Source organism: Hippichthys cyanospilos, chromosome 21 (genome assembly GCF_059441005.1).
Source record: "Hippichthys cyanospilos isolate Australia breed blue-spotted pipefish chromosome 21, RoL_Hcya_1.0, whole genome shotgun sequence".
Classification (NCBI taxonomy): Eukaryota; Metazoa; Chordata; class Actinopteri; order Syngnathiformes; family Syngnathidae; genus Hippichthys; species Hippichthys cyanospilos.
Window position 1 is genome coordinate 8,529,218 of NC_142389.1, and position 26,886 is coordinate 8,556,103.

At 37.8% G+C, this 26,886-nt stretch overlaps 1 protein-coding gene across 1 annotated transcript; it reads right to left on the bottom strand.

Annotated features, from left to right (window-relative positions):
* Positions 1–1,745: 1,745 nt before the first annotated feature.
* Positions 1,746–26,589, bottom strand: cpne4b (copine IVb). Its single transcript, XM_088404714.1, has 16 exons — positions 26,291–26,589; positions 22,669–22,859; positions 20,526–20,705; positions 14,678–14,749; positions 14,416–14,490; positions 13,894–13,977; positions 13,737–13,826; positions 11,739–11,837; positions 9,126–9,206; positions 8,594–8,653; positions 8,368–8,501; positions 8,160–8,214; positions 7,993–8,044; positions 7,427–7,560; positions 6,572–6,808; positions 1,746–2,536 (listed from the first exon to the last, which is right to left on the bottom strand). Exons 2-16 carry the CDS (start codon positions 22,837–22,839, stop codon positions 2,405–2,407), a joined length of 1,656 nt encoding a protein of 551 aa, XP_088260840.1. The 5' UTR covers positions 22,840–22,859; positions 26,291–26,589; the 3' UTR covers positions 1,746–2,404.
* Between the last annotated feature and the right edge of the window lie 297 nt (positions 26,590–26,886).

Below are 26,886 nucleotides of genomic sequence, written 5' to 3' on the forward strand. Positions count from 1 at the left end.
GTGAAGTTTGCATTTTCCTCCTGTGCCTGCGCGGGTTCTCTCGGGATACTCCCACGTTCCAAAAACATGCATGGAATGTATACACTCTAAATTGTCCTTAGGTGTGATTGTGAGAGTGAAGGGTTGCTTGGCTTTGTGTAAATTTCAAAAACTTGCAAATAAATCGAAATCTTTCACATTGTCCCTTTAATTGTCCCTGTAATGTACACCCCCACCCCCATTTCAGAACCACCTTTGAATATTAACCCCGTTGAAAGTTTTGGAAAATTCCAGAAGTAACCATTCAAAATTTTGCAGGTCACGAGAAGGCCAAAAATTCACTCATTATTTTTCACTGCTACCAAGTGTCATCATGCTACTTTTTTGAATGCCATAAGGATGAGAAAATACAGTATTTCATGTACAGTATTATTATTAAAACTACATGCTAAAACAATGACAGAAAATTTTTCTCAAATGGGACAATACACAGTTCAACATTTATTAGCAGATTTAGTATTTTTGAAAAAGTTTACATTTATTTTGAATTTTCCAACAAGCACACATGTCTATGGACCCTTGCTGTTTGTGCGTCCAAACAATATCTGTGCAGCTGCGTCGCACTGGCAACTTGGGGCTGTCTGAGAGGCATGAGTTCTATCCTCAGTAGCTCACTTGCAGTTTGCATATTATGCAAATTGTCATAACATTCAGTGTATGCATTGTGCTCAGAGACACACCGCCAAAGGACCTGAGACAATCAAAACCAAACAGACTGTTTTTCTCCTTGCCCTTCACACTTTTTGACACAGAACTCTATACTTGTTCACAGATGCAAACATGTTTGGACACCAGAGTGAAGCACTGAGAAAATAGTTAAGCCTCTGTTTGCTGATATAACAGCTTCCACATTCCTGGGAATACTTCTGACAAGATGTTAGCAGTGTGCCTGTGGAATTTCTTTGTGAGGTTACATTGTCACAGTGACCACAATTGCAATTTAATTTATGATTCATCTATATGGATGGAGAGTCTTCCTGAATGGAGTTTAACCGAGGGGTGCCCAAATTATGGCCTGGAGGCATTTGCAGCACTCTGTCTATTTTTAAATGCCCCGCAGCATATCTAAAAATTAAATTAGCAACTAATAGGTTTGTTTAAGATGATAAATATGCAATAGATTAACTATTTACAAGTAAAATAGTAGCTGTGTTTCACTCTGTAGTGACTAAAGATCATTTTTAGAAGCAAAACAGTTTCCTGCACTTTTGGCTCTGCATCAAGGTAAATGTACATCTATTACATAAATGATTTCAAAGAAACTAATTAAAAAATAGTGAGTTTACGACAGATTGCTCCTGTTTCAGTTCCGTTGGAAGTGGTCATTGCCTTTTTCCATTTTTCTGAAGGCAGCCATCAAAGGAAATTTGGGCACCTCTGTTTTAACCTGTCATCAAGCTGCCTGTAATTTATTGCATAATTACTCAATCAAGAATCTAATAAGAGCTCCACTTAAGTACGATGGAAATTATAGAATTATTTGGTTAAGGTTAGAGCTTAAATAAATTCCACAATTCCCATTGCGTTACTCAACTCTCCCCGGCTGAGTTCATTAAATTCTCCAGTATGAGACATCTGCGCCCCTCGCCTCTTCTTGCGTGTTCATCTGCTTCATTTCTTCAAATTTTTCCCACAGAGGACGATCCATTTTACACTTTAAACACTCGTATATGCACACTCACACACACACAGCAAACTGCACCAAATGAGAAAAGAGTGCCTTTATTATAATCAACATGCAGTTTACAGGGGAAAAAAAGATTCAGTACATCAGTGTCTACAACACACAGTAAGCTATCCCTGCAAAACTCTTTACAATTTAGGAAGAATGTTAAGAAATTATTTTAATTATTTAGTTATTTGTGCCCTGAAAACAATTCAGTAGAAAAAAACAGCCCATAATGTTGTTGAAATGACAGATACTTTATTTCATAACCAGCAAGCCTCTATGAGGTATTTGCTAGCAGAATGATGCATGCATTTATGCAAAACACTAACAAGGAATCTAATAATGAATGTAAATACAAAGAGCAATGCTAATTCTTGGAATACATTCAACATATTTGTGTGATCTATGCACTTGCTTGTTATATAAATAAGGTATAGTGTCATTTCTTTGGGTTGGCTGAGGTCTGCATGCTGATCCAGTAAACGTCCTATAAACATCGGAAAGATATACAAGTAATAATTCCCCGGTAATGCCATCATGGCCAAACATGCAATAGTCATTGAAGGAGTTCAAAGTGGTTCACCAGAACAAGCTATTTCTTCTGAGCTAGACCATTGTCTATGTATTTACATGAATGTGTGCCTGTTGGTAAGCAATTCACATTTGTATTTTTGTGTAAACATAGCAAGTCCATTGTCAGGGACTGAAGGTCATCGTTGACTCATAGTCCGACATACACTTGGGTTTGATGCCTTTAGCGTTATAGTAATCCACCACCTGGTTGGGGACTTCTGCTAGAACACTTTTTGCCAGGGCAGCCGGGGACGCCTGCCAATACAGAGACAGACAGAGAGAAAGCGGGGAGAAAAGTGAATATGTTAGGAAGACTTCTGCATCACTAGCCATGTGTGACTCTGGCAAGCTGAAATTCACTGTTGAGCCCGATGCTGTCATAGGCTGAGCATGGTGAGATTGACGTGATCAGACAAGCCTGTACGGGGAACCCAAAAACTTCAGCATATTGTCCCCTGGGTCTTGCTTGGTTTCTGAAAGGGTAGCACTTTACAAGATGGGAGCTGAACCCAAATGGATTTTTGGGCATCTCTTTTGGCTTTTTCTCCCGACTTTGTCCAAATGGGCCTGTTACTTTTTACTGCTGCCATGGAAGAGGATATAACGCAATTAAAAAAAAACAACTATATATATATATATATATATATATATATATATATATATATATATATATATATATATATATATATATATATATATATATATATATATATATATATATATATATATATATATATATATATACATATATATATATATATATATATATATATATATATATATATATATATATATATATATATATATACACACATACTGTCTGTATAGATACTAAAGTAATCAATTGCATTAAGTACTAAATGGGGCGGCATGGCTCGGTGGTAGAGTGGTTGTCTCCAAGCCAAAATGGCCGTGGGTTCGATCCCCGACTATCAAGACCATGTCTAAGTGTCCTAGAGCGAGACACTTAACCCCCAGTTGCTCCTGATGCTGCGTCATCAGTAGGTAAATGACGAGTTAGTGTAAAGCGCTTTGAGTACCTAAGGTAGAAAAGCGCTATATAAGTGAAAGTCCATTTTACCATTTTACTAAAGTAAGTGATTACTTTGTACTTAGTTACTAAAAGTATATTGTTTGCTCTAGGTACTATACTTGATGAATCCAGTACCAGCCATTTTTAGACCCTCCTTCAACAAAACACATAAAAATATAAATACCTGTGATTGAATGGCCGTAATGGATTACTTTAATTTTTTAGTACCTAAAGTAATCACTTATTTTAGTACTTGAATACTTAAAGTAATACATTATCTTAGCATATATTGATCTAAAGTGATTACTTTAGTTCTTAGTAAGTAATCAATTACTATAATTTACTTTAAGTCTTTTAATACCAACCATTTTTAGAGCCACCTTTGGCCAAACGCTTGAAAAAAACTTGAAAACAATATCGATAATAAATAAGTACTGTACCTGGGATTTATTTATTTATTTATTTTTGTTTCTGGGATTTATTGTCTTGACTCTCGACTGACAATGATGTCACTATTGCTCAAGGCTACCGTAACAGCCAATCATGGCCCAATTTGCAAATGTCACATGACCAAATTTAGAAAATGGGAGCTGTTAATACAGAATAGCCCACTTTGCCACAGTTAAATGTTACTGTCGTCATACAATTTGGCATCTGAAGCCAAATTTTGGCAAATGCGCCTATAAATTCATACACAACTTCAGAATGCAAAAAGATCTGACTTCTTCTTGTGCTTTTTTTTTCAACGCTTGAAAAAAAAAGGCGCAGTCACAAGGGTTTTCAAGTGAATAAGAATGAGAATGTGAGCAGACAGCAGGATTATACATCGACGTTACGTGCCAGACTCACTTAAAGCACTCCAACGAACTGTGTGGCTGTGATGTGCTAATCACTTTTGCTCTGTGCCACCTCTCCATGGGAATTACAGCGTGAGAGTTTTGACAATATTCCCCACCTGACAATGTCAGTTATACGTGCTTTCCCTTTGGTTTTTATTTTGTAAGTATTGTTTTACCCATGCAGATATATTCTATTGTGTGATGAATAGGAAGTGAACCCACACTGCCTGCAAAAATTCAAGCCGGTGAACAATGGCCCCATCAGTGATGAGGAGCGCTTTAAATAAGTTATCTTATTCATTAACGAAGGAAAATTTATGTTGACTAGAATCAATAGCTCTGCAGTAAATTGTGTGCTGTACATTTGAGAATGAGGGATAGGGTAGGATCCTAACCAAATTTGCATAACATCTGTTCTTAGATTCGACCAAGATTAGGCTGGTATAAATTTTAATGCAAATTGCCTGTAATGGACTATAATACAATTTATCACATTTCCATGCCATTATTGTTAATTATAGCTCAACTTCTGCCTACGACGCTCAACCTTATTCGCAGGGTATAAATAACCTAGCATTGACTTGGTCGCTTTTGGATCTATTGCTGGATTAGCGATTTCACAAAATTGTGTTCCTTGATGCAACAGTTTTAATAATTGCATTTGAATCTCAGCTATATTACCTGTTTTTTACGGAGGAAAGAGCATGTTACATGTCAACATGTGTTGCTCCACCATTTGTGTTCAAATGAAGGGTTACAACCCATTGACAATCAGCCTGTTTTTGAATTTGCCCTTATGTGTTAGCATGTAGTTAATAGAGTAAAACACAGCAATGTGTTTTTTTTTCCAAATACATAGTGTATTATTTATTTTGTTTTGTATATAGTTTAGAAAAAATTGCAGTTAAAGAACTTTTTTTTTTAAATAAACGGAATGTAATACAAGTTCATTTTTACAAATGTAATGGACATTGGGCTGGTCTGTGTCATAGACACAGAAGAACTAGTCATTACTTCTTTACAGAAAATAAATATGCCTACCACTATTGTTATCATTTGTGTCTACATGTGTTGCTCCTCAACTTTAAAAGATTATAACACTGCAACATTGAGGCTATTCTTATGCCTGTCTGCTGGGTTTCCCATTATGTGTTCATATTAAGATAATAAAGATTAAGGAAAAGATATGTAACTGTTTTCAATACACAGCATGTCATTTTCCAGGTTTTCTAGATAGTTTGAAATTAAACTGCTAAACTACTGCTTGTTGTAAAGGGAAATGAGTGCTGGATGAGCAGGGAACTTTTTTTTTTTCATGTCAGCTCATTTGTATCTCAAGACAAAAGTTTTCAACACTTTTACATTTTTACTTTGTACTCATGCAACACACAAAAAACCCCTCCAAGTCAGTCTTGGTCTCTATCTCAACATAATTCCCAGAGACAATGCACCATCAAAGTCCACTTAGCCCCCATGCTTCCTCTCTGTCTAATTCCCCCACCCCCCCAAACTGCCATTGGCGCTGCGCTCCTTCCTACCTGATACATCCAACTCTGCCTGTCACACACTTGCTCGCTTCTCTTAATCCCCTCTGAAAAGAAACGACAGAGCAGAAAATCACCTCTCCACCTCTGTCACACACTCCCTTGCTCCCTTTTGTCATTAGCTCCACTCTCGTGTTGACCCACTCCTCCACTAAAACACCCACGTTCCCCCCAATCACGCCTTTACCTCCTCCCCAACTGTTTACTTCAACTACCTTCACATTCTTTCATCGATATGTTCAGGATCATATCTTCCTCCACACGCTTTTATCGAGTCGCCATCCACCCACACACAAACACTTTGTTTGCTGAGTACGTAATTGGTTGATTTCTCAACCTGCCACAGAGCAAACTCAGCGTAACAAATCTAGCCAAACAGGCCTTGTCAAAGCCTGACTAAATCAATGCCACTGTGTACACCCATGCACGCACGCATACACACATAAATAGACACAGGCAGATCACTGATGTGCTTATTATTACGCCCACTCACCGCATTTGGCCATCATATAATTTTGCCTGCTGAGACTAAAGGGAAACTGTTAAAAGGTGTACTCTTGATTTTTGTTGATTAGTTTGATTAGATTGTATTCGACACACAGCGAACATGACATTTGGTTTTCATTCACTGCCAGGCCCGTTAAAATAGATTTTTGACGTAAACAGCCGCCAATGGCAGAGCATGTGTTAATAACTGCCAGTTTAGTCAAAATGGACGTCTATAGTCATCGTTGGCAGTGAATGACTTAAATGGGAGAAAGATCCCTCAAAAGTAGCCAAGAACATCATCTGCCGCATCCTTACTACGGCCAGAAAGACATTCCAGACTTGTACTTGTAAAATGTCATCCATCTCGATTGCCAAAGACACCCACATGCTTGAAATCCTTAAAAGGGACGAATTGGACGATGTCTCGGAGGACGGGCTCGCCCTTGGGAGAACGCAGAATGCCGTCGTCGCCGTCCAAAATCTGCATGTCAGTGAAGTCGGCGTTGCCCACGCCTACGATGATGACGGACATGGGGAGGTGGGAGGCGTGTACGATGGCCTCCCGTGTGTCAGCCATGTCGGTGATGACGCCATCTGTCAGAATGAGGAGGATGAAATACTCCTATGGCGGGACACGGGAGGGTAAACATCGAGAAAGGGGAAGGATGTGGGTAGGTGTGATGGGTTTAAAAAAACAGTAAGAAGCAGTTAAAGGTGAAAGGTAATAGTGCTATGGTGAATTATGCCATAAAAATTTTTATGAGGCACAATACTGTGTTAAAATATGCCGTTGCAAACACTTTTGTTGTTCTTTTGCGAGGATAAAGTAAATTGTTGGTATTTCTGTTCATTTCAATCAAGAAAGATGAATTAAGATGAGCGGGTAAATTAAACTCATGTCAAGGCACCACTGCCTAAAAATAAAAATGAAAACCCACTTTTCTTTCAACTTTTTCCATTATTATCATTGACATGGTTCAACTGCCATGTAGTGAGTGAAGTATGTCAGGTTTATCCTGAATGACGTTAGAAAATAATTCTATCAAAAGCTGTAAGTAGTTAGTTTCTTGTCAGTAATATAAAAGCAGACAGAAGTTGTCACTTTAAAATACTGGCTTGAATAAATCCTTTCATTCCTGTTTGTAATACAATTTTATATTAAACTGAAATTCCTTCGCTACAATAAATAATAAGCATATAGGAACGACATAATACATCAATTTTTGTTACTTTCTCTCACCATGGCCTCTTTGGTGTGCATCTCCTCCGAGGCGGATGAGGCTACTTTCTGAATGATCGGGGCGATATTGGTGGGCCCGTATAGCTGAATCTTGGGAAGGCAATTCTGGTAGGCCTCAACCACACCCTGGATTCCTTCAAGCAAAAGCATTACACTGATATTAAGACTACAAAGTTTTTGCTATACTAATCCTGTTCTTGTCATGTGATCGCACTACACTACAAGGTGATGACCATTTTTTTTTTTTTTTTTGCGTAATCCACACGAGCCAAAGATGGAACGTGGAAGATCACAGCAAGAAATCAGAACTGTGCAGAAAAGAGAACACAAGCCCATTTCACACATCCAGATGAGTGTTATTTTTCTATGTCTCGTAGCCTCAAATACTTGAGCAGAATAGTGACAAATCTCCCGGTCGGATGTGTGCGTGCATGCGAGTGCCATACGGGCAGAGAAAAATTGCCCTGACTGTCAGAAGAAGTGACAGTAGAAGACTATTTCCATCCTGTGATGCATGATTGCGAATGAGTCAAGAAAAATGAAGTATGTGTGTTTGAACATCTCACCAGCACATTCAGGATTGTCTTCATCAAAGTTGACGGCAAAATCATGTGACACCTTCACGCGGGCAGAGAAAACAGGGCCTTATTGCTACGTCACAGAACGTAAGGCTACACGGATGCATTTCCCTTTCATCTGGAACAAAACCTTGCCACACACACATATCACCTACCTTGAAGTCAGGCGGTATTAATGCTCCAAAACCAAAAGCTGGGAACATTTTATCGCTGGAGAGACCCGTGATTCATTGAAGAGACAAGAAAGGGAAAAAATGATGAAAGGAGTAAGAATTAATGATTTTGTGTCCACGTGCGTGTGTGTGTGCGTGCATGCATCTCTCCAAATGAGGTGTGTGGTGATGGTTGGAGTGCTCGCTCTACCTGTCATAGTCTTGGCAGATCTCCCCCACGGCCACTAAAGCTTTGAGATACTCATTGGGTTGGTAGGGGTGGATGTAATGGAGGGAGCAGCTGTTTCGAGGATCCCCATTGGATGCTGTGAAGTCTATTGCCACCTGGGACATACACACACACACATATATGAAGCTCTCCCACAGTACGAGTGGGCACTTTCCATTTGGTGAAGATTAGACTTGACAGAACTCACTGTGAACTGGATTTGACAGCCTCCCATGATATAATCCAAGAATGAATACATTTTGATGATCTGTCATGGGAAATATGTTTTAGGAAATATCAACTCTTGGTTATAATGGAGAAAGTTGCACGCATAGGAAAGATGTCACCAAGCTGCACTGCTGTTACTGGATAGTGCAGAACTCGTCATAATTTAGGCCCACAAAATAAATAGTCCAGCCTTTGGACTATCTACACTTGTAGAGCTAACTTTAGCCGTAATTTAATCAGCAACATTGATTTAATTTCTGATTTGTGTCAATAATAACAATGCACATTTATTTGGAAAAAAAATAAAAATAAGCATGCAACATTTTGCCAAGGAAGATTTAGAAAACAATTGGCAAAAAGTTGATTTCATGTTCCAATTAATTTGCTCTTAATTTAAAAATTCCCAAAAGCATTTCATTGGGTATTCAGATACTTGCAGATACCTTAAAAATCTCACCTACTCCCTGAACTGGCTTCACGTACCCCCAGAGGTACAGGGATGTTCACTTTACCTTACAGTGGTTAAGAAAGACGACCCCAGAGTTTCTGTAATTCTTCTTTTTCATCTGATATTTTGGGTTGATGCATTCCCACTGGATTGGATGAAAAAATGGAAATAATTATAAAACATTTGTATAATAAAGTGCAACATTTCAATAGAAAAGGCTAGTTATAAAATGTAAGCATTAAATACAGTAAGTATTAGTGAATTAATATTATTGATAGTGACACTTGCAACTACAGTATATTAATTTGAACTGGTAACATTTTACTTATAATTCAACATCGGTCAATATAGGGTTCCAGTCAAAAATTTGGAAAAACATTCAAATTCAAATTATATCAAATAAATTGGGTCAAGCAATTTTAGGTGTTACCTCTTGAAAATCCATTGCTATGTTGTCCCCACAATGATAGAAAAAAAAACATTGAGTGAGTGTGTGCCCTTGGTTTTTGCTAAATGGTGTTTATCATGGTTTGATTGTATGCTTTTGTTTACCAAATGATTCCATCATCGATATTCCTTCACAATGTTGATAGCTTGAGTACAAAGCTACAATTCAGGAGTTTTGAAAATAATGAAAAAAAACCCCACTGAATTAAGATGGTGGTTCCAAACATTTGAGCTTGATTTTGTTTTTTTAGATTGGGCTCAACTTGAAACATCCCTTTAAATGTGAGGAAAGTTAATGAACGCTCAGTAAACTTTTAAAATGTTTCAGATGTCACTCAATTATCATCAAGGTAAAATAATCTTTCCGCAATTGAAAAGACATTGTAAAGAAAATCTCTCATATATTCGTATATTCAGCACAAGGTTGAAGACCACATGCATTAAAGGGGCTTCTTAGCTTAAGCGAAAGCAATTTTTAGAAAAACGTAATTAAACACCACTTGATTTCTGCACTGATGAGTGAGTTTGGCTTAACCAAAGGAAAAATCCTTGAACAACTTTTGTGTCCCTGAATTGATCTGTGTTGCTCTAAAAACGTTTTTTTTTCCACCCTTCACGAACATTGTGTCCTTCACACTATGATGGAACAAGTTGCACACAGATTGCTGTCAGAGCAAAGTTCAACAGCCAGGATTGGCAATGATATGTGGTTGTGTCAGTGCCCAAGGCATTATGGGTAACTTGTACATCTGTCAAGACATCCTTCATGCTGCAAAGGACAAACAAGCTGTGGAGTAGTTTGTCATTGTTATTGGGACGCTCCTGAAAATATTCACTATTTTTTTGTGTCAAAAATGTCTCATGTTCTAATAACCATTTGGTAAATGTGATTTGCATTGCTCCCTGTGTTGATTACATCCAGCGATGGTCATCAGGGAGTGACCATGGCCACTGGAATAAATTGTCTTGCTACCATACTGTCTACACCAACGGCTATATTTTAGCACTTTACCCCATCAGTTGTTTAGTTTACAATAAATGTATATATTCTAGCCCCTGAAGGACCATATATTGTTTGTTTTGTGTTTCTATAATTGCAGATCTACTTTATTTGTAAGTGTAAAGTTAGGCTTTATTGTGAAAAGCAATTTCCTGTGATGCAGCATCCAAAAAGGGACTAGCTCCATGTCCTTAAACAAACAAAACCCAAACATGTGTATACTGAAAGTGCTCTGGGTCATAAGTGTCAAACTTCAGTCCTCGAGGGCTGGTATCCTACATGTTCTCCAGTTTTTTCTCTCAATCACACCTGATACAAATGATTTATTAGCAAGTTCTGCATGAGTTTGAAAATGATCCTAATCATTTGAATAAGGTGTGTTTGAGAGAGAATGTCGGATAACATGCAGGATAGCAGCCCTCGAGGATTGCAGTTTGACACCTGTTCTCTGGGTGTTATGTTAAGTCAGCATGAATGAATGTGGTTTCTTGATTGTAATTTTGTAACAGAGATGCAACAAGTATGTTTACTTATGACTAGCATTTAAAATAACTACTGATTAACGACAAGTCAGTGATTAGGATTTAAACTAGCAATTAACGCATTAGCATGCTAGTTCGCTCCACTTTTTAGTATATAACATACAGCATTTTATTGTTGGTTTTTTTTTGTGTTTTTTTTTTTTTTTTTACAAAAGGATTATTTCAAGTGTCTGTATGTTTGTAAGAGTTTTACACTTTTGAGTCATCAAATGTGAATAAAAGTGCAATCACATTTATTCATCTGACTAGATACTGCAGGGACAAAGCAAGGGACAAATTGGACAGCTTTTGCCTTATGTCTTTATTGCTACGCTCAAAATCTTAACTGTAGTGTTATCAATCTGTGCACATTAGAGCATGATACACAATGCAATAAACAAAGACTTATCAGTTGGCATTTCCTTAAGACTTTCTGATGGTTTTCTCCTGGCTGTTTTACTACATCAGTATAATTACATCCAGAAATTATGTATGTGCCCCCCAACCACCCCCATGAAAAATTTCTGGAGGCACCACTGATTACATCTCAGCTTACAACTTTTGAACAATCAACATAATTTGATAGAAAATTGCAGCGTGGTGATTATGTACGTCTCTCACTCCAGGTAGCTTCAATCTACAAATAGATTTATACATTGTGCAAAGCTGCTTTTCTACAACACTTTTGTAAGTGCATTTATTTTCTCACCTGCTTGCCCTCCTGCTCGGCCCTCATCTCCTTAAACGTGGTCTGAAACTCCCCAATAAAATCATGCTTTCCATTTGAGTCCCAGTCCCAAACGGTACACTGAAAAATACAGAGAACCCTGTAAGAGCTCAGCTGTGGCATCACCTGAGCAAATCCACATACACACAAACGGAAAATGCCATGTTGAATGATTGATAACGAGGTGTTGGTGGGGGGGCAATGGAGCAGTGAAATATTAATCTGAGGATGCTGTGAGGGATGTGGCCTAAGAGACACCATGTTTTTTTTTTGCGTGTGTGTGGTCTGGCATGTTTGTGTGCACCTTATGTGAGCTCCCAAAGGAGCCCCTGAACAAGATAAATGGCCGCAATCCCCGAGAAAAGGCGAGAGTCAGCAGGCCGCAGCGCCCATAACAAAAAAATACACCATTCTTTAATTTCAAAGGCGATGATTGTAAGGTTGTGTGAGGTTGTTTTAAAGATCAATAGAATCGAGTCAATGGAGGAACACAATCACAAAAGATGCTTGGATTGTCATTCAGTTGAAGTACGGTGCGACCTTTGCGCTGAGGTTACCCTAACAACTAGCAATCAAAACCAATTCTACAACGCTTGATTAGAAACATCAACTACTGGTAATCCTCTTATTTTCCCATCTCCCACTTTAACTGGCAAGTGCCCCAACCCAAATTGTTACGTGTGTTTGTGTGTGCTCACGCTGCAGCCACGTTTCCACTTCAGTGACATAAGAGGGTTAGATTAAAAAAAAAAAAAAAAAAAACTTGTTTCATCCATTGAATCTGCACAGGATGCAGAGATCAACAAACACAACGAACAAATGGGAGGTGATGAAGAGAAAACTGCGCAAACATATGGTCGATGAACTTATGCAATGGTCAAATAAGAGCCGCCTGAGACAGAAGCAATGGCAAGATCGAAATCTGTGCCCTTCCATTTCTCACTTTGGCGCTAATGCTTCAAGCAGGTAGCTGAGGAAACCTTAGCCGATGGCGTGTATGTGTGTGAGTTAGGTCCTTTCCTCCTGCTGTCAGGATCCATGCAGAGTTAAGACGCCTCTGAATATTTAATGATCAAGCTCATGTTTATTCATAGAAAGGATACCGGGATAAGTCGATGTGCCAGGCTCCACTCTCACACTCATTTACACAAATCTATTCTGGCAAGCAAAGGTGAAAGTTTTGTCATTTGAGCTCTTTCACACCCCTCCTGTGCTTTAAATAACACGGTGACACCATGAAATTGTGAGCATGACCTCAAGTCAACCCGTGGCTTGGTGCTAATTTATCTAGGTGAAAACGTCAGAAATAATTATCTATTTTGAAATTTAGAAAAAATATATTTGTCAGGATGAGCTAAAAAGTTTGAATTTGACGGAAGAATAAAAAATAAAATGAATAAATAGTGAAATTACAGGTATAAGAAGGAATCTTTTTGCCTTTATTGATATATTTGCGGGACGCATTTATACTAGAAATGAGTTGAACATTTGAAAGCTGGAACAGTTTGAATCAATTCAAAAAAATGGGAATAGAAAGAAAAAAGAAAGATGACAATTTTTAGTTTTTTTTATATTCCCTAAAATGTCAACATTTTAGCCTACAAGACCGCCATTCAGAACTTGGACGCATACAAGAGTCTCGTGAAAGTACTCAAACACAATTTTAGGCTACTGTGCCACCTCAATTTTGAGGTTCCTCAACAACACATAAGTCTAAACGATGAGAGGAAATTAAAGTTATAAAAATGCAGAGTGCACAATTGGTCCTTCCAATTCAATTTTATGGTTTCATAAGGATGCTGTAAAATTTTAAGAATACACAGACAGGACTCATTTGCATTTTCTGCCCAAAAGCAAATTTTTCCAATGTGACACAAATGGCCCAACTAATCAAAATGCTTTATTTTATACAAAACTATATAAACTGAAGAAATACAATTATTTTGGCAGTTTTAAAGACCTTTAATACAAAATTCTCACCTTTAGCTCCCGTTCCTGGTCACCACTGCAGAGTGTGTTCAAGGAAACTTTGAAGGATTTCCAAACAGGGCTCAAGTTGTTCATGACCGTCTAAAAAAAAATTATGAACGCTCACCAGAGACAAAGTCATTACATCCATATGTGATCATGTAATTACCTCTGTCCGATGTACAAGAGACTCACTCCCATCATCATTTATTCGAAAAATCTCCAGAAATGGATCTGACTTGCTGAAGAAGTCCTTCAGAGGGAAAAATAAATCTATAAGACTTCTCCATCAATTATTCACACTCTAAAGGCAATCATTATTTCTCCCTTGTTTCTTTGCAGTGTCTCACTCTAAATTGTCCAGCTCTCCCTTGGTTACTTCCACAGTTCCCCTAAGGCACAACCTGTTTAGATTAGTCATTCATGACTGTGCCTGTGTGCATGCACGGGAGGCCTGAAAATTAATATAGTTATCTCTGTGCTTGAGATAGTGGGGGTTATTTAAGGTGCCCGAATATCTCAGCGGGCCGCCTTTCATTCCACATTGAATTGCCATGTATTGCAAAGGAAACCCCGTGTCACCCAGCCACCTAAGGTGACACACACCAGACTCTTAGCGCACACCAACATTAATATAAAATAGGAAGGTATCCATTTAGTTCATTCAAAGTGCCCACGCAGTCATACGAACCTTGTCGTCTAGCTTGCGAGCGCTGAAGGAGAGTTCAACGTAGTCGTCATTACCAGACAGCTCCTCAGCCGTCACCTTTTGAGTCGAGTGAGAGAATCGAGAAGAGAAGGGCAGAGCAAGGAAGATGAGATGAGCGAAAATGAGATGGAAATGAACCACTGATTACACTGAACATGCAACATTATCACATTAATTGTTATCCGGTTTCCGGAATGCGAGATGCGACGTGAGTGAATTTCGCTGTTCTGAAATGGTGTCATACCATTATAGAAGACTTTCCGGCGGTATTTCCCTGTTTGAGGAGTGCTTTAGTGAGTTTCCTTTGTGAGACGATCTGAAAGCAGTAAATAGAAAGAGAGAATATCGTTAGAAAAAATGTGTTGCCTATCGCCCTTATTTGTTGGTTTAGTTTGCTAACAGGTCGGTGAAAGCGAAATATACTTCAATATGGAGGTTCCATGCCATTTATTGCCATTATTAGTTGAAGCTTACAACCAAAGTAAACATAAAACAGAGACCTCCACTGTGTATTTAAACAACCAAATGCAGAAGAGTTGCTGGGTTTATGGGATACAAGTGACTTTTAAAAACCAAAAATAAGGACAAAAATAAAACAAATGTATGCATCTGTTAAAGGTGTTACTTTACGGAAAATATAGAGTATTAAAACATATTTAATAATCATGCATAAAGCTGATCTTGTATAAAATTTTATAAGTCACGCTCATATATAAATTATACATGATTTTATTTGGATTTATTTTACATCTATTTACATCTGTCAGGAGAGACCTACACAGTGTATTTAAACAACCAAATGCAGAAGAGTTGCTGGGTTTATGGGACACAAGTGACTTTTAAAAACCAAAAATAAGGACAAAAATAAAACAAATGTATGCATCTGTTAAAGGTGTTACTTTATGGAAAATATAGAGTATTAAAAAATATTTAATAATCATGTATAAAGCTGATCTTGTATAAAGGTTTTATAAGTCACGCTCATATATAAATTATGCATTATTTTATTTAGATTTATATGACATCTATTTATTTGGTGTTAGGTGGAGTCTAACTTGTTTTTTTTAGGGATATGCACTACTGTATTAGTGTCATATGAGTTAGATATAGAAAACCAGGAAAAGATTTTTTGTACTTGTTCCTACTCCATTTGAAGATTCAAGATTCAAGCATTTTATTGTCATATGCATAATAATACCTCACAATGAAATTCTCATTCTGTTCACCTCCCCGAGCAGACTACGTTCCATAATCGAGCAAATAATCAGGTAGGCGATAAAACAAAAAAACAAAAACAAAGCAGTAATAGAGGAATAAGGGCAGTAATAATGAATTAATAAATGAACATGTAAACCCCACTGAACAGTAGCTTCCATTGAATCCTTTATCTGTTGTTCTGTCATTTCTTTTTTTATATTTTGTTTTTAAATCTTTTGTGTTTAAATGTTCAATAAAATCAATAAATCAATCAATCAACTACATAAATTTGCTTGATCTTTATTTGTTGATCTTTCATTTCTTTCTTCATATTTAGTTTTTAAATCTTTTAATGTGTTTATATGTTCAATAAAATCAATAACTCAATCAATCAACTACATAACTTTGCTTGATTTTTAGTTTAGAGGTAGAATTTGCAGTCAAGAAACCACTAACAAGATTGAAGGGTACTAAAGCCACTGGGACACGCTGAGGTGGCTACTTTGCTAGCATATGCTTATGATTATGTATTGCTAAATATGAAATGCTATGGATTTGTTGTTATATTTTTTTGTACAATCAAATACACTTATATCAAACAATACCGTTATAAAATGACATTAAGTAGAGTGCTTTCACTATCCCTTTTACTTTTGTTGCTAACCAAAGTATAGCAAGAAAAATATACGTAAACAAATAAGCAATCAGCCTCCGTGTGTCCCTTCGAGCCCATGAGTAGTGATGCGCGTGAGCAAATGATTGACACATCCCTCGATAACACCTCCTGTCTCCACAGTACAGTCTCTAATTGGCTATTTTTTTCACGCCATGATAGTTGAGAAATAAACATAAAAAAATAATTTGGAGGCATAATATGGGCCCAGAGGGGGAGTATTTTCCTTAAAAAACCTTCAGGTTTTGCAGTTTTAACATATACAGTAAGCGACCCACCCTGACAAAAAGAGCCACATGTTGGCGGATAAAGTTTCAAATAAATGACAAATATAGCATGGACAAAAATATTGATTTGGGGGTTTCTCTAAAAATACTCTCCCTAAGGCCTCTTGTTTCATTTCCCAGCAGACAAAAAATTAAAACTGAATTAGTAGACGATGCACATTGTTGTTAATGTTTTTTTTGTTTGTTTTTTGACTGGCAAGCTAGCACGTCTCCAACATAAGCCGGAGGTCTTTGCTTCAAATGTAATTTCACAAATGCCCGTCAATGCACATAGGAACAAGTAAAAATTAAAAAAAAAAAAAAAACACACCATAATGTTACCCTCCAGCATGAAATCAAACAGAAGACTGACTTGCATACGGTTGCGTTGTTTACAATGTTGTTGACACCAGCAAATATAATCCATAATTGAAACAGCTTATTCTCTCAAAATATAGTTAATTGTCACTTCTGGGATTGATTCTGTAATGAGTCCCTTTCTAATTTGTAATGTATGTATTTAAAGCTCTTCTGTTGCGTTTATATGAGAGAAGAGAACTTCCCACCTAAGGACATGATTATTTCAACCTAGCAATACAATCGTTTCAACCTAGAAATTATTATTATTTTTATTATTAGCCTGTGTTAACAAATAACAAAAAAAAAACCTTTAATTTATACCTTTAATGCTAACAATGCAAAACGCCATAGATGACAGCTTGATGGATAGCATGGGTGTCACGGTGTAATATACAGTTATTTGAATGCAAATGGTGTAGATATAATGCTTAAAGGCAAGTAAGTACCCTTTATCCTTTGTGAGAAATGAACAAAAACTACAGCATCTTACTGTCAGTAGTAAAACTCTATGTCACCTCTACGTCTATATTACACTGCCCCAGATTGCCGAGAAGCAGCGCAATGTCCACTGAATTTAAATTAGAAAAGAAAAAGTAATGATTGTTTTTTTTTTTTTAATTTATTTAAAAAACACGTTACAGTTTTTTGTTGTTGTTTTTTCGGGAAACTGGGAAAGGATCGATTGCATCCACATTCATTTTACCGAGGTTGATTTCAGATACACGTGATTTGAGTTACAAACGTGGTCATCAAACAAATTCAACTTGTATCGCAAGCTACCACTGTATATTCAAGGAGCATGTGCGTATTTACCAATTCAGTCGATGCCACTGTCTTGTTTCACTTCAGTGGTTACAAATCAAGGGAGGTTATTTGGTGGAGGGTGAGCGTGTATACTGGCAAGGACAATATAAATCCATTTATAATACTTTTCTACGTACACGAAAAAAAACAGTTCCTTTTCTTTTGTATTTCCTACTCTGCGTAAAAGCCCTTATTTGGAAAATAACGTATGCAAGTTGGCTTAATTCAGTGCTTCTCAATTACACTTTGCCAAGCCCCCCCAAGGAAAGAGAAAACTTTTGGCTCCCCTGCTCCCAACACACACACGCGGTGCACTGACAATAAAAGGGAATTTTAGAATATTATCCACAAAAAATGTATAAGAATACCTGTGTCCTTTTTTAGCATCAACAAAAGAAAAAAGAAATATAAATCTACTTTCAACAACTGTTAATCATTTTTTACAGCATTTATATGGGTTACAGCTTCAAAGTGCCTGAAAAAAAGGAAAAAAAGATGAAAATGATTTTTTTTTTGCAATTACACTTCACGGGACAGAAACAAAGCCTTTTCCCTGGGGTCATCCGCGCCCTCCCTGGCATCACCTTGTGACGCCTCAGGGGCACTGGCTTAATTTATCATAAAACATCCATAGATTTCCTTCTGAAGTAAAACAAAAATGATGGACAGCTATTTTGCATTTGAGCTATAATAAATCTGCAATCTTGGAGAAGAAACACTGCTCATAATTTAATATTTGGGTTACAATGTATTGATTTTACAAGTAATATATTCAATTTAATTAATTTTATGGACAGTTATTGCAGAAAGCGTCAGATATTATACAGTGCATGAAAGAGCCTCCAAGATGCAAATTTGAAGAAATACCGAAGCTGCATATTCCCTAAAGGCCCGCAGATAGCAAAAAGAATATTGTTGTTGTTGTTGCTACTTTAACAACGAATCCAAAAGTACTGCAAAAAAAACTATATAACTACGTCGTGACACAATTTTCCCACAGCTTTTCCAAGCAGATCCGTGCCTCTAGTGTTTTTAAAGCAGTACGTGACTCGAAACAAAGCTCTTTACAAGACTTGTATTGAAAATGCTGTTGGCTTTATGTTATCCAATTTCAGTAAACCTCTGGCTAACACTTTGAAAAATCCCGTTTTCATGTCAGTAATCCAAGTGCCTGTTTGCTATTGTAAATCTCCAGGTCATCTTGAAGCACGCGTTTGATAGTTTTGTTGTCTTTGTTTGTTTCAACAACGGAATTTGAGCTGCTGAGCTGGCATTTCCTAAGGATCGGCTTAGGTCATCTGTCTTTTTAATGAGCACCATGCCTTCTTTTTTCTCGCTAATTGCCCTTGTTTAATGAGGGAAACTCCTTAATAAAGCGCATATTTAAATATTGATTGCACCATCGTTAAGGAGGGACCACTACAGTGGTAGTATGAAAATAAACTGTATGGTTACTGGAGAGATGCCAGTTCACTTCCCAGCTAATGTGTCCTTGAGCAAAGCACTGAATGGAATCTCTTATCTTCTCTGTTATTATCCCATTAGATATGATATAGGAAGTAAGTTAACAGATTCACATACTGTAACATAGTGCACATTCCCTGAACGAAATTAGTTTGAAGCGGCCCAGTGCCGCAAGTCAGGGCTCAAGGACATCTATCCCATAATGTTAGTGACAGTAGCTGACTTCAGGCGAAAAAACATCCCATTGGGATTCCATGCACTGCAGCTCTATGCCTCCCTATCACCCGCAATAATAGGACACAATAGTGTGATACGCAGTTAAGAGCTCAATGAACTGAATTCCAAACCAACTCTTTCACTCTAGTCGCTTCTGCTGCATTGTTGCGAGAATGAGCCTCACTGATACACGAGACGCATACGGTATGATTAAATACAGTTTGTTCATGTTAGTTTGTTGATGTAGATACACGCTGATAGCCAATATAATGCTTTTTAATATTGTGACGAGAGCAATATAGTTTTCTTTTCAAAATGAGAGCAAATTGATTGAAACATCACCTTGTTGCAAAATCATGTTTTTGTAACTCCTTTGCTAAATTTTAGGCTTTCATTTTGTTATATTTGATCACAATGTGGATTTTTACTGGTTAAAAAAAATCCTCCAGCAGAACAAGCCAGAAATACTGGTAGAACAAATGATATTGCGTGAACTATCTTCTGGACTTGCTAAATAAAATTGGCCTGGAGACACCACTATAAATTTACGTAGTTCTAAAGTTTAATAAATCGGAAACAGATAGCACAGGACTGTGTTTGAGGTCTTTTTTTTTTGCTTCCAAAAATGTCTCGTCCTGGTTTGGGGGTAATTGAGTGAAAATGTGTTCCACAAGGGGTACGCTAAAAAAGGTTGAGAACCACTGATTTACTCTATACTATTACTCTGTAATGAGTCAAATTAATTTACTCTGTCCACTTGATTTTTAAATTAATGTGTGTTGTTCAATAGTGGTTGGATTTAAGTCTGTTTTGACTTGGCCATGTCTCTGAATATTGAAAACCTCGGAGTTACATTTTTCTTCAACCCTTTTGACCCATTGTATCCAAATCCTCGGTAGTTCTGTGATCTCGACCCACTATCTTTGTATTATCAAACATGCTGCATGTCTTTGAAAGAGCCATTACAATTTGTGACTTTTTAGACTTTAGGGTCAGTCAAATCTCTTTTGGGGCATATGTGCCACTGAATGGGTTTGTGCGGCTTTATATAGGCTGTTGATCTTTTTAGGTCACACAATTGATACACACAATTGCATAATCGTCACACCCACCTGTCCCAAGGTGCACTCCATGGCCCCGAGGAAATCAGCATCGCGGAGGCCATTGTTGCCCGAACTGATGTCGTGAAGTTCAAAACGCAGCCTTTGGACTTCTTCAAAGTAGTAATCCACCAGAAAGATTTTGGAGAAGACTGGGCTGCTACTGCTGCGGATCACCTCCGTACGGTCCACCTTCCAACATATTAAATTTATTGTGTGAATGTAATAAATGATTATTTTAAGAGGAATCCCCTTTCATATAATTCATCCAATTCATTCCGATTTTGACATATTCCAATAATTCAAATCTTGCAGGTTATTTTTTTTTTATTTCAAAACTTTCAAAATTTCCCCCAAATTCTATTGTTTTTCTTACTAAAAATTACACAATCACTATAATCGGATTCTTGACATACAAGATATACATTATTCCCACTTTGAAAGTAAAAACATTCAGCTAATTCAATTTAACTTTGGGATCAATTTCATCCAAAAATAAATACTGACCAAAAATGTTTTCACCCACCAAAAAATTCTCTATTTCTTCCCCCTGAAACACTCAACAAAATAGAATCACATACCCGTTCCCATTTTAAATTCACAACATTCACTATATTCAATTTAGTAACCATTTTTGACATGATTTGAATGTCTACATCTCACCCCCCAAAAAATTCCCTTTCATTACCATCCCATATCTCTTATCATTGTACTCATTCTATATAATTGAACATCATTCTAGTACTTGTAGTTGTATCTGTAGTACTTGTCAATAGGTAACCACAGGTGACTCTTGACGACTCACCAGTCAATCACAAAGCACATTTACTGTCGACAAACAAATATTAATACATAAATGCACACTGATGGACAATTTAGGCTTGTAACTAATCTAATATGTTTTCAAGTAAATCCAAAAACCTGCGTGGAAAGTTTTTGCATTATTTTTAAGCCTTGCATGTTCTTTCTCTTACAAATAATTTCAGAAATGTAAAAAAATGTAAATAAATACCACTGATATTTTGCCACTTGGAGGCAGTAAACACAATCCAGGCTGATTGAAGTTTGTTTTGATTCACAGCAATATTGTCATTCATTTTCTATGGTGTTGCTTTGAAAGTTGATGAGGGTAAGCCCATATCCATTCTCCTTTTGTCTCACCTTTAGATTTAAGCATTTTGGTGCAATGCAGGTCCAAAAGCAACGAAAAGAGTGGTGTATTTCAGAATTCCAGTTCTGACCTGCAATATACAATCTACATGAATGTCTATAGAGCTAATAATTGGACTTTAACAGTTAGCCAACTTTCCCCTAAAGGTACAATAAGGAACAATTTGAAAATTTCAACTGACTCATTTTATTGTGGTGCACTTTTAATGTGTATGTGTTTTTTTCCCCCCTCGGAACTGTACAAAAGACAGGATGTCATTAAATATCCAGCACTCTGCCGGTGGGCATTGATTGTGAATCAGCCGACTTCGCTGCACAGGAGCCGTTACAAATACAATTAGATAGCGCTACATTGTGCAGACTTATCAACGAGCTGTTTGACTACACAGAGAATATAATTGTTCTCACGTTCTACTCTCCCAAAGGAAGAAAGGAACAGAAAATAAAACAGTATGGTGAGTGTGGTGGGCTTTTGTTAACACTTGTGTATGCTTTCTCTTGAACACACACACATTTGTACATTGTGAAGGTCATCCAAGCAGACCCTATGCATTAGTAACATCTCGTTCCTGCCTGCCACAAGTTATGTAAAGGTGCAGCATACGGGTTGTGCATACTGTATTTAAAAAATATGATGTGTGCTGATCATGTCTGTCAGTATTTACACCTAAACCCTAAAATTGAAAGGGAAAGTAGAAAAGAGTGTGTAACTGACTCAAACAACTGCTGGGTTGAAAATAACTCAATTTGGGTCAAAAAGGAATCGGCTGACTCCGATCTGTGTCAGTTTGACCTATTTTGGGGGTAGTATAAAACAATCATATTTGGGGAAGTTCTATAGAAAACAACAGAACTTTCAATTGTTTTGTACAATTCAGACGGCAAATTCACCTCTAGACAAACTCGCCCCAACAGTCGAAAAAACAATTATCAACAAGAAAATGATATTAACAGGTAAATTATCTTTAAAAATGTTCTGCTCTACCTCAAACCACTGGCCATGAGACTGCATCTTCAGAACCACGCACGGGTCAGGTTTGGAGAGGGCGTCTCGGTCTGAGATTCCCCGACAGGCCACTCTCAGCTCCACTTTGGTTAGGCACGGAGAGCTGATGAAGCCCAGCGTGGCCTCTGCAGACTCGTAGATATTACTCATTGTGAATGCACAATCACGGACTAAAAGTAGAAGGAAAGAGAGAGGGAATAACACATGCATGAGACATATAGCTGGCTAGCTAACTTGCTAGCTAGCTAGCTTATAGATAGATAGATAGATAGATAGATAGATAGATAGATAGATAGATAGATAGATAGATAGATAGATAGATAGATAGATAGATAGATAGATAGATAGATAGATAGATAGATAGATAGATGGATGGATGGATGGATGGATGGATGGATGGATGGATGGATGGATGGATGGATGGATGGATGGATGGATGGATGGATGGATGGATAGATAGATAGATAGATAGATAGATAGATAGATAGATAGATAGATAGATAGATAGATAGATAGATAGATAGATAGATAGATAGATAGATAGATAGATAGATAGATAGAATAAAAAAATGGGAAAGTGTCTTCTTATTTTTCTTTTACTTCATTTTGATTCTCAAGAAACATGCTCAAAAATAAGATGTGGACAATGTCAGAATCTGAGGTTATGATCATCTTGAACAAAAATATCCCTGTGTTGAAATGACAGCTAAATATCTTATCTTCCAGTGAAACCAGTTTCTGTCGTTCTGTTCTGGTACTGCAATACTTCTCAGAGTGTGGGAGTACGGGAACCAGTCAAGTATATTCAACTTTTTGGCACATTTTCCTTTAATCTTTCAGCACTGATTTGTAAAACAATTATTTAAGTACTTTGTGTGCAACCCATTTTTGAATTGTAATGCAACTACATTATGTTGGTGTTATTTCCCTATATCAAAGTACAATCAGAATGTTCAAACAGTGCATAACTGATAAACATGTGGGCCTACTATGCAACTGTAATTTAATATTAAGTTGGCTACATGGGGGCTAAATATATTTTAGGTGGCACTTAGAGTAAAATGTTTAGAAACTACCGTGGTACCCAATTTATAATCAAATCAACCAAGCTAAATTTGCAATACTTAAGAAATGAAAATCATTTTTAAAAAGGCATTGCAGCATCTCCATCACACATCCTCTCGTTAGTGTCATAAATGTGAATGCGCTATCATTTGTTATCATCTGACATCTGTTCAAACCCCAAATCAATTTAATGCTACTGAAGACACTGTTTCATTTGTATAAAATATATCAAAATGTACAGATTTATTCTGGGGTTTCATAATGTTCAAACCTCAGCTAGCCTCCAGCCAGTTTGTCTCATCCCAAAGGATAACCACAGGTCTGCAGATGTGCTAGATGGTACAAAGTGAATACTAATGCAGTGGTCTAGTAGTATCCCCCACAGGGATTTGAGCTCCTGGAACTGGGTCTGACTCTGACCTGGATCTCGCGCCCTCTGTCCTCCATAATTCATGTTTCTTGTATGTGTGTGTTTGTTGGTACTGATTATTTTTAGCGAAGTGGAGCGGTGTACTCATTGGCACGCACAAATGGACATATGCACAAGACAGGTGTGTGACATGCAATTGACGTGTTGCCAAGGTGTTGTGTTCTGTTCTTGTATGTGCATTTTGCATGGTGCTACATTGAATGTTTGTTTCTGTCAGTTTCTGTCCATTCCATCTGAGAGCAGATGACAACGTTAGTGAAGAAAGTTAGCACTGCACTGTAAAAGGGATCAACAAAGCTGAGGAAAATTCCCCAAGGTGATGAAGTTGTCTACACACCCTGGACAGGACGACAATAAATGGCACAACTCGTCAATAGCGTGTTTTGCTTTTTATTTGGCTTTTGCAATGCCATCACGGAAAAGAAGGCAAAAAAAGAAACTATAATGATGACCATAGAACAAGAAAGAGAACTTACTGCAGCATAAAACTCTGGCTGCTTATATGATGACTGAAGAAACAATCACAATGTAGTTATAGATGCATTGTAAATTCCAATAAATGGCAGAATAAATGACAATAAAAACCCTCCTGCTTTTGATCAATTAGCACAGTGGTCATCAACCATTTTTCAGTGATGTACCCTTGCAAAATATTTTTTTAGACAAATACCCAGTGTGAAACACACCACAGAACACAGTTCTGTGCTATCTGTGCTTTTTTTTTTTTTTTAACTTTGGAACTTTGGAAAGATTTGCAATGTTATCTCTGCCCCCCCCCCCCCCCCGCCCCCGTAGCATCACTTATGCAATAAGGTTCTTCATGTTCCCATTGATTACTTCTTAATTTGAAAACGTAGTGTTTCTGTCAGAGCATTAAACCCCCTTAAATAAGACTTGCTGATACTTGTAGAAACCCTGTTAAAATCTCACATACCGTGCCTTCAAATATATCCTGGCGCACTCATATCCCATTTGAGAACAACTGAGGCATCTCCAAAGGGTGTCTCTTTTATAGCTCATATTTTTAGCATTTCAGTTTTATATATTTATTTTCTATACTTGCACAGTCGGTTAACACATTGCTTACACATATATACAGTAAAGATTTTCTGACAGGGTTAGTTTGAGCAAGGAATTAATTCACTTTCCGGGATGCTAAACTCATTTAGGTCATAGATGCGGTATCCCTGGAGGGAATCTAAGGAAACTTGTTAAGTTATAATTTCATTCTAAGGAAATGGAATGGAAATGGAATTTTCTTTTCAATTTTTACAGTTTTCAATTTGTCAGTTTTACTGCCAGAAGGAAAAAATATATATATCTAGCAAGACATCTAACATAGCCTCGCTTTACTTTCCGTGGCTGGCCACACAAATGATACTGCAGGGAATATGTGGACTAATGAGCTAAATAGACACTCAAAAAGAAAAAAAAAATCGATTTTGCTCTGAAACTGGTGTGTGCTTGAAACAGAAATCAAGATTGATGTGTTATATTTTTTCAGTGCGCTCCACACTGTGACAATCAATCAGTGCTCCACATTGAGTATGTGTTTGCCCATTCGCCTTTGCCGGTGCACGTGCGACTCTGACAGATGTGACATTAATGATTCAGTCACAGGAAGAATCAAGTCCACAGCTATTGCCCTTATTGATTAGCAGACAAGGTGCAGTGGCATCGCCTTTCAGCAGGCTCTACTAAAGAGGCAGCGTGTCAAGCAACTCCAGGCAGGTTAATAGTCATGACACAGGAGACAGAATTATGTTGAGCTGACTGACAAGACAGCCAAAATTGATTTGAAGGAAGGGTATCAAGACAGGCTGGTTAGAGATGAGAGAAAGGAGTGGGAGAGAGGAAAAAGGGGATTACAAGTGTGAGGGCAAGAGGTGGGAAAAGAAGATAAGAGAAAGGGGAGAAACAAGAAGCATTTCATGTGTTTTATCCAGTGGAGTGGCAGCATAATCCAATAAGTGGGCCTATGGAGGAATTTGTATCTAACCACACCACATAAAGTCAAAATGTACATGCACTGCAAATATTTTTGCAAAGCATGCGCCATTCTTTGTAGAGGGGATACACAGCAGCTTTCACATAGATAAAACTCACCCCACAGAGACTTGGAGAGAAGATCCGAGCTTGCCAAAGAACTTCCTCCGCCGTTGACGTGATAATCACGAGGCACCTACCTTGTCGTCTCCAGACCCATCTCTCTCATTCCTTTTACACTCTTTTAGGATTTCAGTCACCCACACGACTGCAGAGCGGAGGAAGGATGGCAACCCAAGTATTAGAACCGCATTCAAATTCCCAGCGGGCAAGCGCGACCAGGACGCGCTCCTTTCTCTGGGATCACTCTGGATGAAAAATGGGAGGAGGAGGGGGGGCGGTGCGCCACTTAACCGGAGTTTGTAATCCGCTGACTCCACCGGGGGGCCGCGGGGAGCGCGTAGCATCCAGGGACCCCGCTCGAGCGCAGCACAGTCTACCAGCGTCATCTAGTGGCTATAAGAGTGACAGTGTTGCGCCCCTCTCTTCCTCCCTCCTCCCCGGTTATCCAATTTGATTGGCCCGGATGCACTTCAGCGGTTTTATAATAAGTGATGACCGCACACCTGAGACCAGTTGGTGGTCCACAGAAAAAAGACCCCGAAGCAGTAAAATGAGTTTTCTAGGGATGGATTAAATCCTATCGAACACAGCTA